The sequence below is a fragment of the Jatropha curcas genome, chromosome 9 (assembly GCF_041381405.1).
Source record: "Jatropha curcas cultivar XTBG-Jc1 chromosome 9, XTBG_Jcur_1.0, whole genome shotgun sequence".
NCBI lineage: Eukaryota > Viridiplantae > Streptophyta > Magnoliopsida > Malpighiales > Euphorbiaceae > Jatropha > Jatropha curcas.
Window position 1 is genome coordinate 18742381 of NC_143159.1, and position 17048 is coordinate 18759428.

General features: G+C 34.6%; 1 protein-coding gene across 1 annotated transcript; it reads left to right on the forward strand.

Annotated features, from left to right (window-relative positions):
- Nucleotides 1-13495: 13495 nt before the first annotated feature.
- LOC105628906 (uncharacterized) lies at nt 13496-14128 on the forward strand. Its single transcript, XM_012210390.1, has one exon. It carries the CDS (start codon nt 13496-13498, stop codon nt 14126-14128), a length of 633 nt encoding a protein of 210 aa, XP_012065780.1.
- Nucleotides 14129-17048: the final 2920 nt, after the last annotated feature.

Consider the following 17048-nt stretch of genomic DNA (forward strand, 5'->3'; position numbering starts at 1 on the left):
GTCTGGACCCAATTTGGGGAATTTTTATAAAGGATGATTATTCTCATATATATGAAGGCCAAAAGCCCATTCTTTACATGTTTTTGAGTGGTATTGGTGTATTTGTGCTTTATAGCTAACATTTATGTTGCTTCTTGAATCTGATAACTGAATAGCAACAAAACATGATTCTCTCCAACTGTCTGCTACCTAATGGCATGCGCCTCTATGCTTTGGCTTGTACCACACATAGTGGCGTGTGCCACTACTACTGCAGTGGCAGCTAACTGTCACTCTGTCCTTTGTTTCTTTGCTACAAAAGCCCATATCATGTTTACACATTAGAAAAGCTCTCTCTTCTCATTCTAGACAAAGTCTTCACTCAAAAACTTCCCCAAACTCTTCATTTCTTCTTTATTTTCCATGAATCAAACTTTGGCACCTGCTTTTGAAGCATTTTTCCATAGTTTTAGCCATGAAGATTGAGATTTGCTGACACCATTCGAACTCAACTGGCTAAGTTACTACTAAAATATTTTAGTTCAACCTGGATTAATGCAATGACTGATAAACTACTTTGATACTTCAGACATCTTATTTCGTCACAATGACTTCGAGATTTGTCTATTGTTTGAAGAATTCAGTATTATTTCTAGGAGAATACCTGTGGTAGAAGAAATTCCTACATTGCCCCAGCCGGATATAGACCTTGCTTCATAGATTCTGCTTGTTTTCGATTTCTAGACTTAGAAGATTTCATCATATGATTTTGGAGCTGATGTTGTGCCCCTGCGACAGCTTGTAGATCGTGCATTGAGTATGGATCGCACTAGCCTGTACTGGCCTTCTCTTGTCTTTTTCTGCTTTATTAGTCAGTACTTGCTACTCAGTGGCATTGGTGGCTATGGCAGTCTTAGGCTGGTGCCCAGAGTTGAGCAGATGACCAGCTGTATGCCGTTTTCACTTATTCTGGTTGAAACATTTATTTAGCTGGGAGAAAATGCTGGGGACCCTATCTTGGTACTTGGTCCGATGGGGAGTCTGCTTCTTTTGCAGGTAAATGCATTTTTCTTTTTCTTTTATTTTCTTATTATTTTAATTTATTCTCTCTTTTTTTTTGTATGCTCTAACTTTTGCTTAATCCGCCCTTTACAGGTTTTCGACTTAACGAGCTTTTGCCCTTTTTTTTTTCTTTTTCTTCTTTTTTTCTTTCTTGAATGCATTTGTAGTTGTGAGCTGTTGAGAAGCTACAGGTGATGGATCCACCATCAAACCATCTGATGTTCGATTATAGACCACGAGTCTATGTCCGACGTCATCGTCATTTGACCAGCAAGACTGTGAAAGACTGGACTACTATTTTTCAGGACCTCACCTTCGAGGGAGTTAGATGGACTTGCTCCTGGTGGTATATAGAGCGAGTGACATTTTCTTTCTATATGCTCTGTGTGCCCCTACGCGGTTTGACCATGGTAGTGGCTTATTATCCAAGCCGAGTAGCTAGACAGTACGGTCGTCATCAGGTTGTCCCTGGTTACACGCAGTTCGAGAATGGCTTATTATACAACGATTTCTGTCTCGCTTTATTTCCACTTGGCCTAGTCACATGACTGTACCCATTTCTGATTTGGTTGATACCTCTTCCTCAAACTTGTACCGCTCTTGGCTACAGGTTTATTTTAGAGTCGGTATCGATTCGGAGTCGGCTGTTGACTGCTAGATTTCTGTTAGGACCTAACATGTAGATGCTTCTATCCTGTTTTTTAATGAAATACACTGGACAATTATTGACAGTGAAATTGTATGAATTTATGCACTTATTATGAATGAAATGTCTTTAATCGTCGGTTTCAGTCTGGTTCCAGTTCCGGCAGGTTCCGGTGCGGTTTCGATGAATCGACAGTTTCGATCACGGTTTCCGGCGACATATATATATTTTATTTTAAAAAATCGATTCTAACGTTACATCTTTCTTTTGAAATATTAATACGGGTTTAAAAAAATATTGGTAAATTTTATTTTAAATAAATTTTAGAGTGCTCATACTCATATAAGAATAAAATTAATTAATTTTGCAAAATAATCAAATAAGTTATCACTTTATTTTGTTTAAATGTTATTAATTAAATAAATTATAAGAAAATTTTGAAAAATGCTTCAAAAGAATGTAATTTCAAACTTAGTAAACAATTTAAAAGGGTTAAAAAAAAGTTAAAAACAATATAAGTTTAGACTAAATATTTCTGTCTTTTTTTACCATTTTACCTTTTAGATTTTTAACTTTTAAAGTAAAATGTATTTTTAAAAAAAGAAATTAAGTAAAGTATATCATGTAGTAAAATATTATTGAGACTTTTAGAGATGTATAAAATAGGCTAAGTGATTATTATTTTGAAAATAAAAATAGAAAATTTTCGGTTTGAACCGGACCGGAAGTGCCGGTTAACCGACGGTTCAGGGCCGGTTCAGGTTCAGATTTTAACATTTACATGAACCTTAATCAGCTCTTGAACCGCCGGTTCCTGTTCAAAACTTTGAATCGACAGTTCCGGTTCAAAATGAATCGGTGGCAATGCCTAGAGAAGATGACGTTAAATTTCATTTTGGTCCCTGCTTAGTTTTAAGTTTTCAGTTGGGTCTAAAATTGTTTTAATTTATTTTGATTAAGTCCTGAAATTAATTTTAATCGGGTATTTTAATTAATTTAGAATTAATTAAATTATAAGGGCCATTAGAATTAATTTTTAGTAAGTTAAAATAGATTTTAGAATATTTTCTAATTTAGTTAGAAAAGAAAATTAAAAGAGTTTAATTTGTAATAGAGTTATTTAATAAATTAATTTCTAATTAGATTAGAAATAAATTAAATTGTTAATTATTTATTAATTCTAATAGAATTCAAATTAGTAAAATTAATTTATAACATAATTTTATTCTGAAATAGTTTTAATAGTTATATGATCATGCAGTTTGTCACACAAATAGCAATACAACAGCAATCACAAATATTATCATCTTCATATAATCACATAACGTGGATATTAGTTAGTGGCGTCACCGAAACCCCCAATGAGCCGTCCTATCACATTGCCCATTCTCTCACAACGTGTGCACCAAGAAGCCGATCCCCATACATGGCCGACCAGTCTTATCCTCACTTGACCAGCCCTCTCATTTTTTTTTTCAGTCTCTCTTTTCTTTTCCATACCAACAGGAGGCCACCTTATGGTTTATCCATATTATCCATATCATATCATGAGGTGCACACAGGGCGCCGATCTTCCATACGGCCAACGGTCTCGTAGACTGCCCTCACAAACCCATGGTAACCCACTTCATCCCAATTTCACACAAATAAGGCACAACAATATCATAACATAGGTAGTCAACAAATGTTTAATCGCAACAATAATGCAGCACAATATAACAATTTAACAAATGCATGATGCAGGTGGATGATGCGAATTATCTAACACTACTTACAGTTCTTTATTGTCCTTTAAAGGACTATCTACTACTGCACGCTTCCAGCTTTTTTCTTCACATTCCGGAACTCTATAAGCATCTAAATAAAAAGGAAATTCTAAATAAGGGTTCTAATTCGAGAAATGTATTTCACATTCATTTATTAGTTTTTGGTTATTAGTCGTTTAACTAACTTATCAAACTAAACTATATATATATAATGTTCCTTTATTTATTTATTTAGTCTAATTTAAGCGTTTTGCCGAAAATTCGGTAGCATTTCCTCTATAAACTGGACTACCCAATTTTATGTGTCACACATATCCTCACACAGCCCATCCATCGGGCACATTCTCAATCAAGCTAAATTCCCATCCGTCATAACCATATTCATCAATCATATAAATATTTATTTATCAAATCCACTTCATACCCAACTCCGTATATCAAATAATTTACATTCTTCTACCAATCATTAAGTTTTTATTATTTTTCTTCACTACCTAATAACTTGCCTTATTAGTTACTAACTATTTACTCCTTCACTCCCATTCGAAGGATAATTATCTAGGACACACATATACGCATTTAACAATCCTAGAATCAATTAACAATTTATTTTAACCTATAAGCATATTCCCATGATATAATTAATTGTTCTATAACTAATTACTTGTCTATACATAAATTATAATTCTTCCTAACAATATTTATTAAAATTCCTAAAATTAACTTACATGATTGTTAGCTAGAAATTCTTATTTCGATATCAACTTTCTAGTTATAACTAATGTTCATGAAACATATTTAACAATATTCAATTTAATTTACTTAAATACTCAATTAAATTCATTAATTAATTAATTTGGAATTTATACAAAAATTGCGAATTGAGTCTTAGAGCGTAACGATTGAAAATCGAACGACGATTCCATGATCAGCGCGAGGAGAAGAGAATTATGCCTTTTTAAGCCTCACCGGAAGCTCGTCGGCCGGTCGCCGGATCGTCGCTACCGCCATTGTCTACGATGGCCGGAAAGTCGTTCTTGCCTAGAATTAGCAATTCATACACCTCTCGAATCAAAATTTCACCACGAACTCAAATCCATGCTCCGATTGTTGAGTCTATGGCTCATTTGGCCTAAACCAACACCAACCGAAGCTTAATGCCGCCATCAATGGTAGTTTCACCACCGGAGCCCAATCGTCGGAACCAAAGGATGGAAAACATGCGCGAGACCAAGTGGAGTCGATTGGAGGTCCTCTCACTGGCTGTGTCTGCCGGAAACGGCGAAAATTCATGGAGAAGTTCATTGCGCGGGTCGCATGTTCCTGTCGCGTTCTCTCTCATTTCATGCTCCGTTTTCCCATAACAAGGTCACATATGGCTTCCTCTCAACGTGCTCTCCAGTTTAGAGCTAGGGCTCGCCGGATTTGGTGGCCGGAGGACGGAGATCGAAGGAGAGGCAGAGAGGATCGCGCGGAGAAGAAGAAGAAGAAGAGAAGAAAAGCGGGTCTAGAGGCTTCTGGGCCATTTCGGTTTGATTCGAACTGATTTGGTCCAAATCAATTGTTTGCTCGATTTTACTTGGTTTACGGGATTTTCACTTGCTTTTAAAAAAAATCAAATTGGTTTACAGGTCCAATTGATTTATTCTAATTATTTTAATATTTAACGTCCAATATGATTGTTAAAAAGTTTAGGAAATGTTTGGTTACGAGTTACGATACCGCACTTTGGGCTTGGGCCCAACTCGCGAATTGGGCATGGACTGAGATCGTACCGTACCAGCAGCCCACATAGTCAAAAATTCCAATCTTAGATTTAATAAAAATTCTACAAGTGTCGAAAATAAAAATACAAGGTGTTTCAGGCTGGCAGTTCGACGAGGTAATGACAGAATGTTCTTCAAAGATTTTCAATTAAAATTTTTTTCTTTTTATTAAATCAAATTTAATCGCAAATAAATCTGTAAAAGGATTGAAAGAACACCAGATTTTATTTTGTTAAATATCAAATCTCAGCATATGAATTAATTTGAAATTAATCCCAATAATTAACATATTAATTTTACACCTTAAACATTTAAACGATGACTCTGATACCCTGTTGGGTTTCAATATCAATAATACGCAACAAAAAGAGATAATTATAACAAAATAATTATTCCAATAGGGATCCGTTTAAATGATTACAGCAATAAAATTGTTTAGAAGAATACCTCGTTTGTAAATTCTTCGAAACTTCGATCTATATAGCTAGGTTGTCGCGAATCACAAGCCGTCTAAGTGTTCAGCATCTAGTAGTATCCCCACGAATGGACAATCAAAAAACTCGAAAACTATTTTGGAAGGTTGAGAGATTAGAGAATATAAAGGTGCTAGCTATTCTTACGTTTTATGCTTAGTTTTGTGGCTATGAATAACTATTGTCTATTGGACTGTCTTTAAACTTTATATATGAAAACCCTAGGTTATAAATAAATAAATTATAATTATTTATTTAAACCTTTTAAATAAATAAATTATAATTAAAATATATATGCACCTATTTATTTATTTAAACAATTTAAATAAATAAACCATAATACATATAGCAATAGGATTTTCAGTTTAATCAATTATATTTATTTATTTAACTATTTAAATAAATAAATCAGAATTAAAATATTATATTTATTTATTCTAAAATTTATCTTAATAAATTTTAGATATAAATCAATTAAGTCAATACGTAATAATTTAGGTAAAATTGCAATTAAATATAAATTACAATTTTGCCTTTAATATCCAAAAACTCATTTGTAATCAAGTCAAACTTAATATCTATTCTTACGTATGTGATCTTCTAGGTTTTAAATATATTGCCAACAAATATAAATTAAATTAATTAATTAATATTTGAAGTCAAGTATATTGTCTAGCAATATGTTATGATTACCCAAATATTTGAAAAGTCAAAGTGGTTTGACTTAACCTTTCAGTGCATGATTTATCAGTGCAATTAATATCCCTTCATCACTAATATTCTGATTTAGTAATTGGACATGGAGTGTATCTGCTTTACTAAATCATGTTAGCTCTCTTAATCTTGGCCATTGATCAATTGAATAAAACTTCAAATCTAATTTGCTAATTTCATTCTACCTTGCGCAATGATTTCTTAATCAATACTAATAGAGAATAACTCGAACATTTTCTCTGATTTACCTAAGGTGATGAATCCCTCTTTTAATTACACAAGTATCTTCATACAGTTCCTACTATGTCCAATTAATTACTGCTTATTATTCATAAATGAATAATGTGAACGAAGAATCAAAACATAATCATCCCCATACAAGATAGCTTAGTAATTTCAAGTCAAAGGATCATTTACACAACCATCACTTGAATATTCCATAGACACAGGTAACTTTCCATATGGAATTCTAATGCAGATCAATTCAGTGGACTTATTTAAATAACAAGCACCTATATATTAGTTTTAGATATCACGAATATCTCAGCTTATGAGAACAACTACTTCCTTGAGGAAAGAACATAACATGTATCAATCTCAACAGCTCTAATCATTATCCAATAATGAGGAGAACATTGACTAGGAATATTTATAAACATTGCTTTAATACAAATATAAAGCTCATAATTATAACCACATTATAATTTATTTCACAAAGCAGTATTGTTTCATGGACTTTATCTTTTATCGAGTTCAATAAATAGAATATAAAAGATAAATAAATGCCTTTTATTAATAATAAAATATTTATTACATGAAACTTTATATGCAAAACATAACCAATTAAATTGGCTATAGGGCATATAACTCATAGTAAAGAGTTCAAAATGAACTCTATATAATTACTTAATGTAATAGTTAGGGGATGCGAAATTATTGAGGTTTATGTTTAGAATGTAATTGATCTATGGTTTATAAATCTTTTCTCCTCCCTCCTATGTATGGTTTTGGTTTTATGCTATGATTTTTGATTGATTGATTATAATGCCTATGAATGTCATATTTTGTAAAAGTGCATTAAAACATTTTTTGCATCTCAATTATAATCAACTTTTAGTACTTTGTTGTGAATAATCAAACAAACAATGGAGGTCAATCCAATGATCGGGTAATCCGGGTGCCTAACACCTTTCCAAGGTCGTATCCAACTTTCTTACCTAGACTTTGGTTGAAAATGACTTGATTTCCTCCAAATCAATTCAATATTTTGCCTATAAGAGGGTGATGACTCCCCAAAACGCTCTTACCAATGTAAGAGCCTTTTGTAAAAAATCTTTTTTTTTCAAAGTAAGGCCACCTTTCTGAAGGTGGAACATATTTAACAAAAATAAAACCACATTTGTAAATTAAAATAAATCTAAGCTCACTCGATGTCCCGATGACGCATCTTCAAAACACAAACCTGAAAAACCCTCTCATGGAGGTTCGACCGACCATATACAACACCACATAAATACCAATAATTTATATTTAAGCCATACACATTATCATTAACCTATATACTGAAAGATTTAGAATTTATATCAAGGAAAACCAAGCTAAAAAAAAAAAAAAATTCAAGCATGGGTGATTCGGCCTCATGGAGTTCCCATACATAAAATCATAGAAACTCATTTCTTGTACAAATTAAGCAGCTTTACATGGGAATAACTCATACAAAGCATAAAATCCAAGTCTTAAATAAGAAGAGAAAGAACTCATGCAAAATACCTAAATATATCTATTGAAGGGAAAATAAACACAAACCTTAAATATAGCTTTGAAAATCCACCAAATCACCCTTACATAATCTCCTTTCCCTTAGAGTTTGGATCTTTCTCTAAAACCTCATGTATTATTTTCGTCTCACTCCTAAGCTACAAAGACTATACTCATCAAAGGCCATGGTAGAACATATTAGATGGCATGTCAAGCATGCTCTTGATGATGGTATTAGGAGGCATCCCTCAGATGTTGAGGCATGAAAACACTTCAATTTGCAATACCCATAATTTGGTTCTGAGAGTGAAAATGTTATGGTTGGATTATATATTGATGGATTTCAATCCTTAGGTCAATCTGGTCAACAATATTCATCATGGCCTATTATAGTGACGCTTATAATCTTCTTTTTAGGATGTTTATGAAAGCTGAGTACATGTTTCTTACAGTTAGAGTTCCTGGATCGAACAATCCTAAGTTTAATATAGAGGTGTTTTTACAACCTCTGATTGCAGAATTAAAATACCTATAAGATGTAGGCATTAAAACATATGATGTTCCAAGAAAGCAAAATTTTATTGCGTAAGTAGCTTTACTTTGGAATGTAAGTGGTTTTCCAGCTCATGGTATGCTATCTGGATGGAGTAGAACAAGAACGCTAGCTTATCCTTATCAGATGGAGAATACAAATGCCTTCAATCTTCAGAAAGGAGGTAAACAATCCTAGTTTGATAATCACCAACAACTTTTACCTTTGGATCATCCATGGAGGCGTAATCAATCATTTTTCATAAAGAATAAGGTAGTCAAAGAAATGGCACCACCAATAAAGTCTACTCCAGCTGAAATGGATTAGCTATGGAGCAACTAATATCTCCAACTGGAATGGATCAATTGTGAAGCATTAGCTGAAATGAATCAGCTAGATCAAATAGTCAATAACTGAAAGGATCAGCTCATCATGTCTGCCTTTCTTAGGCAAGAAAAAACACTGAGTTCATCAGCATCACTCCTACTAAATCCTTTTTGACAGTTGTGATGGGGGGGCACCTACCAAGTAATTTTAAACCCTTATATCTTGACAAAGCATTTACAAAAGCTATGGTTCAAACTAGTAGTAAATCAGTCAAAAAAATGAAAGATAACCTACAAGTCAAGATGACCTTTACCCACTCTTTTAAAAATAAAATTTTCCATCGGCCTTGTTTTCCTATAAACTCAGTAGCAATGGGAAATAGAAACCAAGAGCTTTCCAAAGTTACCTTATGGGCCTAAATCGGAGGTCAAATGGCCTTGAACTAGCCAAATAAGTCAAAATTAGTCGAACCATATCAAAGCAGCATAAACCGGTCTAACCGCCAGACCTAGAGTGGTTAATCGCCCTAGTTTGGGTGATTGGCCATTGGCGATCGATGGTCAATCCCAATTGACCGCCTTGCATTTTTTTGTAAAAATTTCAATCCTACTTCGGGAAGTGTGCATAAATCCCCCTAGTCTATTTCCCTATAAATACAGGTCCAATTTTCAACCAAAAACATATAATCTCGCTCTTGCTCGTAAAATACATTCTAGAGGCCTTAGTTGAAACGTTCCTTTAGCTTTTTATTTCTCTTCTTATCTCCTCCACTCTTCTTGAGTATTTTAAATGGGTAGGATATATTCCTTCGGCTGACTTCCCCCTAATCTCTTTTTTAGCCTTATTTCTAGGTCTCCATAACTTTGTCTGAGGCCTCCTTGGTTCACCAGGCCCTTATTGAAATCCCTACATGGGTTTAAGTCCTCCTTGGTATCCTAGATCTCACTTGGCTTAGGTTTCAGCCTTAGAAATTTAAGTCAAAGTTGAAGCTCTAAGCCAGTCAGCCCTCTGGTTAGCCAAGTCAGCCAGCCTTCTAGCTCACCCTCTAATTAGCCATCCAGCCAGCCATCCAGCTCACTCTCGGATCAACCATTCGATCAGCCATATCGGTCTAATCAAAAGACCCAGGCAAGTCTCTATGGTTCTTTATCTCTTAATATTTTCTCTCTTCTTCTAAATGGCTTCAAAGACCTCTCTTATCCCCAAAATGGTGATCCAAAGCCAAAACCATGTTTAATATAAGAAAAGTACATTTTTAAATCCGACAATCCAATACCAAGATGTTTTTCACAAAACGCAATCCAACGCGTTGAAAACATGGTAAAAAGGTTTTTAATAAACCTATTTTCCTAATTAAAATCAACAACCCCCATTTTACAATGGGTAGAACTGCTTGGTCCTGATTCTCATTCATAGGGATAAGCATATAAGCTCGAGTCTCTAAAACTAAGCTGTGGACCAAATCCACCAAAAATCTTTTTTCCCTCACTTTCTTCTTTTTCTTTAATTTAATTTACACTGGGAGATGTTTGATTGCCCTAGAATTCCCATCAATCGGCTAGAGGCAATATTCCCTAATTTTACAATTCACTTTTAGCCTTTTTGATTTATTTTATTGCTTTATTTATAGTATTGCTTTATTTTATGCTTTTTTTTGCTTTACTTTATTGCTTTTATACAAATGTCATTCTTCTCATCTAAAATCCTTTTCATCCTTGATTGAACATTACATTTGGCTAATTAATTGATCATTTAAATTGAAAACCTAGTCCTTGAATCCTTGTTGGTTTCATCAATTAGTGTTCCTTTTCTAATTGGAGTCAATTAAAGGTTTTTCTTAACTTTACCTTATAATTAAATTTAAGTGGCGACTCTACAAAACCCATCCATATACCTTACCTAAATGATCATTTTGATACCATTTTTAGTGTATCAGACTTGTCGGTCGGGTCGGGGGTCTCACATCCGGGATTTTGGTACGATTCTTGGTATGGACTGGTTGTCTAGACATGAGGTTATGGTAGCTCGTAGACTTAAGAGAATTTCACTCTAAACCTTGTACAATTAGGTAATTGTAGTTGTGGATGAGAGGTTGGATTACCTCTCTAATATTATATCTTCTACTACGGTTAAGAGGTTGATCCAGTATGAATGTGAGGCTTATTTGGCTTGTGTACTTGAGTTCGAGAGGCGGACTCCTAGTGTGCATGAGATACCTATAGTATGTGACTTTTCAGATTTATTTCCTGAGGAGTTACTTGGTTTACCTCCTGAGAGAGAGGTTGAGTTTGGTATTGAGATAACGCCTTGTACTACATCGATATCCATTGCTCCATATCAGATGAAGCCTATAAAGTTGAGAGAGTTGAAGTTTTAGATTCAAGAGTTGTTTGATAAGAGTTTCATTCGCCCTATTGTTTCTCTTTGGGGATGCTCTAGTGTTATTTATGCAGAAGAATGATGGATATCTAAGCTTGTGCATCGACTACAGGGAGCTTACCAGAGTCATTGCCAAGATTAAATATCCATTGCATTAGATAAATGACTTATTTGATTAGTTATAAGGAGCTAGTGTATTCTTTAAGATAGATATGAGATCTGGATATCATCAGCTGAGAGTTAAAGATCTAGATGTGCCTAAGATTGCTTTCAAGACTCGTTATAGTCATTACGAGTTCTTGGTGATGCTATTTGGTTTGACTAACGCTTTGGTGTTCTTTATGGATTTGATAAACTGAATCTTCCATCCTTACTGGGATCAATTTATGGTAGCATTCATCGATGACATCTTGATGTATTCTTGGACTAAAGAGGATCATGATCAACATCTGAGGATTGTGTTGCAAACTTTGAGAGAGAGAGGCAATTTTATGCAAAGTTTAGCAAATGCAAGTTTTGGTTATCTGAGATTGCTTTTCTAAGGCATATCATTTCAATTGAGGGTATTATATAGTTCATCCGAAGAAGATTGAGGCAGTGATTGATTGGAAGCCACTTAAGAATGTCACAGATATCAGGAGCTTCTTAGGTTTGACTAGTTACTATAGGAGGTTTATCAAGGGGGTTTCTCTCATTGCCGCCCCTTTGACTAGATTACTTCGGAAGGATGCCAGATTTGAGTGGAACGACAGATGTCATGCTAGTTTTGAAAGACTTAAGGCAATGCTTATAGAGGCAATAATGTTGACTGAACTAGTATCGGGTAGAGCTTATGATGTTTACAGTGATACTTTCCATAATGGTTTGGGCTATGTTATTATACATGAGGGAAAGGCAGTTGCTTATGCTTCTAGATGACTTAAGCCTCAAGAGAAGAACTACCCTACCCATAACTTGGAATTGGCAGTTATAATTTTCACTTTGAAGATTTGGAGGCATTACTTCTATGGTGAGAAATGTCATCTTTACACGGATCTAAGAGCCTTAAGTATCTGCTTCCACAGAAAAAGTTAAACTTGAGACAACAAAGATGGGTAGAGCTTCTTAAGGACTATGATTACGTAATTAATACCATTCGGATAAGGCTAATGTTATGATAGATGCACTTAGTAGGAAGTCCTTGATTGCCTTGCGGGCTATGAATATTCAGTTATCAGTGGCTAGTAATAGGGCACTTGTGGCAAAGTTGATGGTTAGACCTAGTTTACTTTAGTAGATTCAGGAAGCACATAAAGATGACGAGAAGATCACCTTGTGGAAAGTTTTGGTTCGAGAGGGTGAGAAGAAGAGGCTTGTGATAAGAGAGGATGATTGCTTATACTTCGAGGATCAGATTTGTGTGCATAAGATTTTGAATTTGACAAAGAAGATCTTAGAGGAATCTCATAGTAGTCCTTATTGTATGCATCCTGTCAATAATAAGATGTATCAGGATTTAAGGTTGCACTATTGGTGGCCAACTATAAAGGGGGATATCACAAATTATGTATCTAGATGCTTGACTTGTCAGCCATTCAAAGCGAAACATCAGGTCCCTTATTAGCTTATTTTATCTCATTTCTATACTAGAGTGGAAGTGGGGTAGAATTACTATGGACTTTATTATTGGGTCGCCCTTGACTTCTAAGATGAAAGATGTCGTTTGGGTGATAGTTGGTAGATCAACTAAGTCGACAAACTTTCTTCCTGTGAGGATCGATTTCACTATGGAGCAGTATATAGAGTTATACGTAAATGAGATAGCAATATTGTATGGGGTGCCTTCTTCCATCAAAGTTAGAGCGGGTTATCTAAAGCCCTAGTTCATTACTTCAGATAGAGATTCGAATTTCGAGATTCACTTTTAGATTTTGGACAAAGCTTTATAAGGCCTTAGGTATTGAATTGAATTTCAACACAACTTTTCATCCTAAAACGGACGGTCAACCAGACCAGGTTACTCAGGTATTGTTATTGAGTTCGAGGGCAGTTGGGAGAGGGATATTCGACTTGTGGAGTTTTTATATAATAACAGTTATCAGCAGAGTATTAAGATGGCTCCTTTTGAGGCTTTATATGGGAGGAACTGTAGGACTCCTCTATGTTGGACTGAGCTTGACAAGGATAATATTATTGGTCTAGAAAAGATTCAAAAAACAAAAGAAAGGGTCGAGGTTATTAAAGATAGATTGAAAGATGCTTTTGATCGTCAGAAATATTATGCAAACCTGAAGAGGAGAGACATTGAGTATGCAGTGGGTGATAAGGTGTTTCTTAAGGTATCTCCGTGGAAGAAAGCATTAAGATTTGGTAGGAATGGTAAGCTTAGTCTTAGGTTTATTGGTTTATATGAGATTATAGAGCATGTGGGTCCATTAGCCCTTAAACTAGCTTTACCACTGGACTTGGATATGATTCATAACATCTTACACGTGTCTATGCTGAGGAGGTATTGGTCCGACCCTTCACATGTGATATCTGCAGAATCAATTAGCATTGAGCCTGATTTGACATATGAGGGAAAACCCATAAGGATTATAGCTAAAGAGGTCAAGGATTTTAGGTATAAGAGAATGTCTCTAGTGAAAGTCTCATGGAGGAACCATAAGATTGAGAAAGCCACTTGGGAGAGTGAGGACATTATGAGGCAACAACATCCTCAGTTATTTACCTCAGATAAATTTTAAGGATGAAATTTCTTAAGGGGAGGAGAGTTATAACATCTTGATTTTTCTGAGTTATGAAAAGTGACTTACCAGCCTGTGGATAGTACCACCTAATAGGAAAACAGTATTTTTACGGTCTGAAAATATTACTTTTCATAATTAATATTTTAGTATTTATTTTGGTCCATTCATGCATTATTTTGATGGGTAGACATAAGTTATGATTTTACTGGTAGAACTTAAGTAATTAATGAATAGTGTTTTGGAGTATTTTTGAGAAATTAGAAAATTGGAGAATTAATATTATTGAATAAGTTTAATAAGATTTATGGAGGAAAATTAGATTTTAAGAAGTTATTGTAGGAGTGATATATAGCCATTGGATTGAAATGAGGAGGTTAAATCCTAGCCATCCATCAACAACTTCATGAGAAAGTTGTTAATATTTACAAAAATGCCACTAAATTTTTCTATAGCACTTTCTTTCTTTCCTTTTTTTCTTATCTCCCATTTCCTCTCTTTTGCTCTCTTTTGGCCGAATACATTACCTCTTCATTCTCTCTTTTTCTTTTTAATTTTCTACAAGAAAAACCTTTGATTTAGCTCAGACAAATGAAAATCCACCCTTTGATTCTTAAAGTTTAATACTTGTTCTTGGAAATTTTAGCTTGTAGAAGTTCAAGAATTTGAGGTTTTCTATATAATTCATGTAACTAGAAGTTTATGATTGAGTTTGTTTTTGAGTTTTAAGTTGGGTTTTTACATTTTTATATCTTCTCTTCTTTGTTATTTCTTTGTCTTGAATGTGGCTTTTTTCTTATGTAGAGAAAGGTGATCCATCAAAAGTGGATAAGAGAAAATCCATAGTTTGAATTGGTGGTTTTTAAGCTTTTTAAGCTTAATATTAAGGTTAGTGCTTTTGATTTCTCAACCTCTTTCAATTTTATTATTTTTGATTTTCTAAGTATTATGTTGGATTTTGGGATTTTCTCTAAATTGGATAAATTATGGTATGTTAAGTGATTAAACATGTTCTTGGGTATTGTTTTGATTATATGGTTGGATTGATGAAAGAAACCCTTCCCCTCTCCTTTCTTGTAGTGTCTGAACCACCCTAAAGTGGTAAGGCTTGATTTTTCTTCATTTTAATTAATAAAAATTCCTCTAATTGAATGTTAGTTATATGTCTTAAATGTTGGAAATTCTCTTGCATGAATTTCTAACTTTACTAAATGTCATATGACCTAACTTTGATGAAAATCGAGGCTTTTGACTATAGAGCATAAAATGGGGTAAATTAATTGTATAAATTGCTATTTGCGATATGTGAAGATTGTTATCATGTTTAAATCAAAGGAAAATGCCCCCTTTCCTTTACTTCCCATTTTGGCCAAACCATAGGGTAGTTTAAGCATGAACCTTTCTTGGTTAATTGGTGGTGTTAATATCTTGTATGAGTACTTGAAAAAGGAGAATATCATATGACCTGAAGGTTGGGGATTTTGTGTATTTGGTTGTAATTGCATGAAGGGTTTGAATGAGTTAATAATGGTACGAAAAAAGCATGTTTGAAGGTTGGCTTATTTAAGGAAACCTTTTCTTATGGTTTTCCTATGTATGACCAAACCTAGGGAAAGTAGCTACCTTGTGTGAACCCCTCCCCCCGGATACTAGTGCATATAATGAATATGACTAAAGGGCAGAAATGCACGTGAGTGTGTGAGTCGCCACCTTGTTTAATTATTTTAGGGTAAACTAGGAAAAAGCCCTAAGTGACTCCGATTTTAATTAACCTAGTTACTAGATTAATTATCCCAATGTTTAAGGCACAGTCTACGAACCCGAGGTGGATCCCGAGACCATGTCATGCTGATAAACTAACCAAAAGAATGAATGCTTTGCAAGGTAAATGATGTAATTGGACCAAATGAAATGTTTAAGTGATTTCGACTTGCCACCCGGGGTTAAATCCCGAATGTACCTACGTACTTCCGTTTGAATGGAAGATCAAAGTCAACGTAGTTCGATAGGCCTTATTTCAAGGGCTTTGAAGGTGTATGCTTAATGCATGAGTGTGTGTATGCTTCGTGCATGTTTGTTTAGGCATTTTGCCAAAGGATCAATTGATTTAGGCAATCTGCTTGCCAAAAGTGTTGATTGGGCGATTGTCGCCAGAATTGATTCATTTTAAGGCCTTTGGCCAAAAAATGTTGATTTAAGCAATTCGTTTGCTAAAATGTGTAATTTAGGCGATTGTCGCCAAAATGGTTGATTTTAGGGCCTTTGGCCGAAATGCGTCGATTTAGGCAACCTGTTTGCCAAAAGTGTTGATTGGGCGATTGTCGCCAGAATTGATTGATTTTAAGGCCTTTGGCCAAAAAGTGTTGATTTAAGCAATTCGTTTGCTAAAATGTGTAATTTAGGCGATTGTCGCCAAAATGGTTGATTTTAGGGCCTTTGGCCGAAATGTGTCGATTTAGGCAACCTGTTTGCCAAAAGTGTTGATTGGGCGATTGTCGCCAGAATTGATTGATTTTAAGGCCTTTGGCCAAAAAGTGTTGATTTAAGCAATTCGTTTGCTAAAATGTGTAATTTAGGCGATTGTCGCCAAAATGGTTGATTTTAGGGCCTTTGGCCGAAATGTGTCGATTTAGGCAATCTGTTTGCCAAAAGTGTTGATTGGGCGATTGTCGCCAGAATTGATTGATTTTAAGGCCTTTTGGCCAAAAAGTGTTGATTTAAGCAATTCGTTTGCTAAAATGTGTAATTTAGGCGATTGTCGCCAAATTGGTTGATTTTAGGGCCTTTGGCCGAAATGTGTCGATTTAGGCAACCTGTTTGCCAAAAGTGTTGATTGGGCGATTGTCGCCAGAATTGATTGATTTTAAGGCCTTTGGCCAAAAAGTGTTGATTTAAGCAATTCGTTTGCTAAAATGTGTAA

What these genes read in the sequence shown, in the direction of transcription:
- LOC105628906 (XM_012210390.1), top strand. Translation starts at nt 13,496, where the DNA reads ATGGCTCCTTTTGAGGCTTTATATGGGAGGAACTGTAGGACTCCTCTA.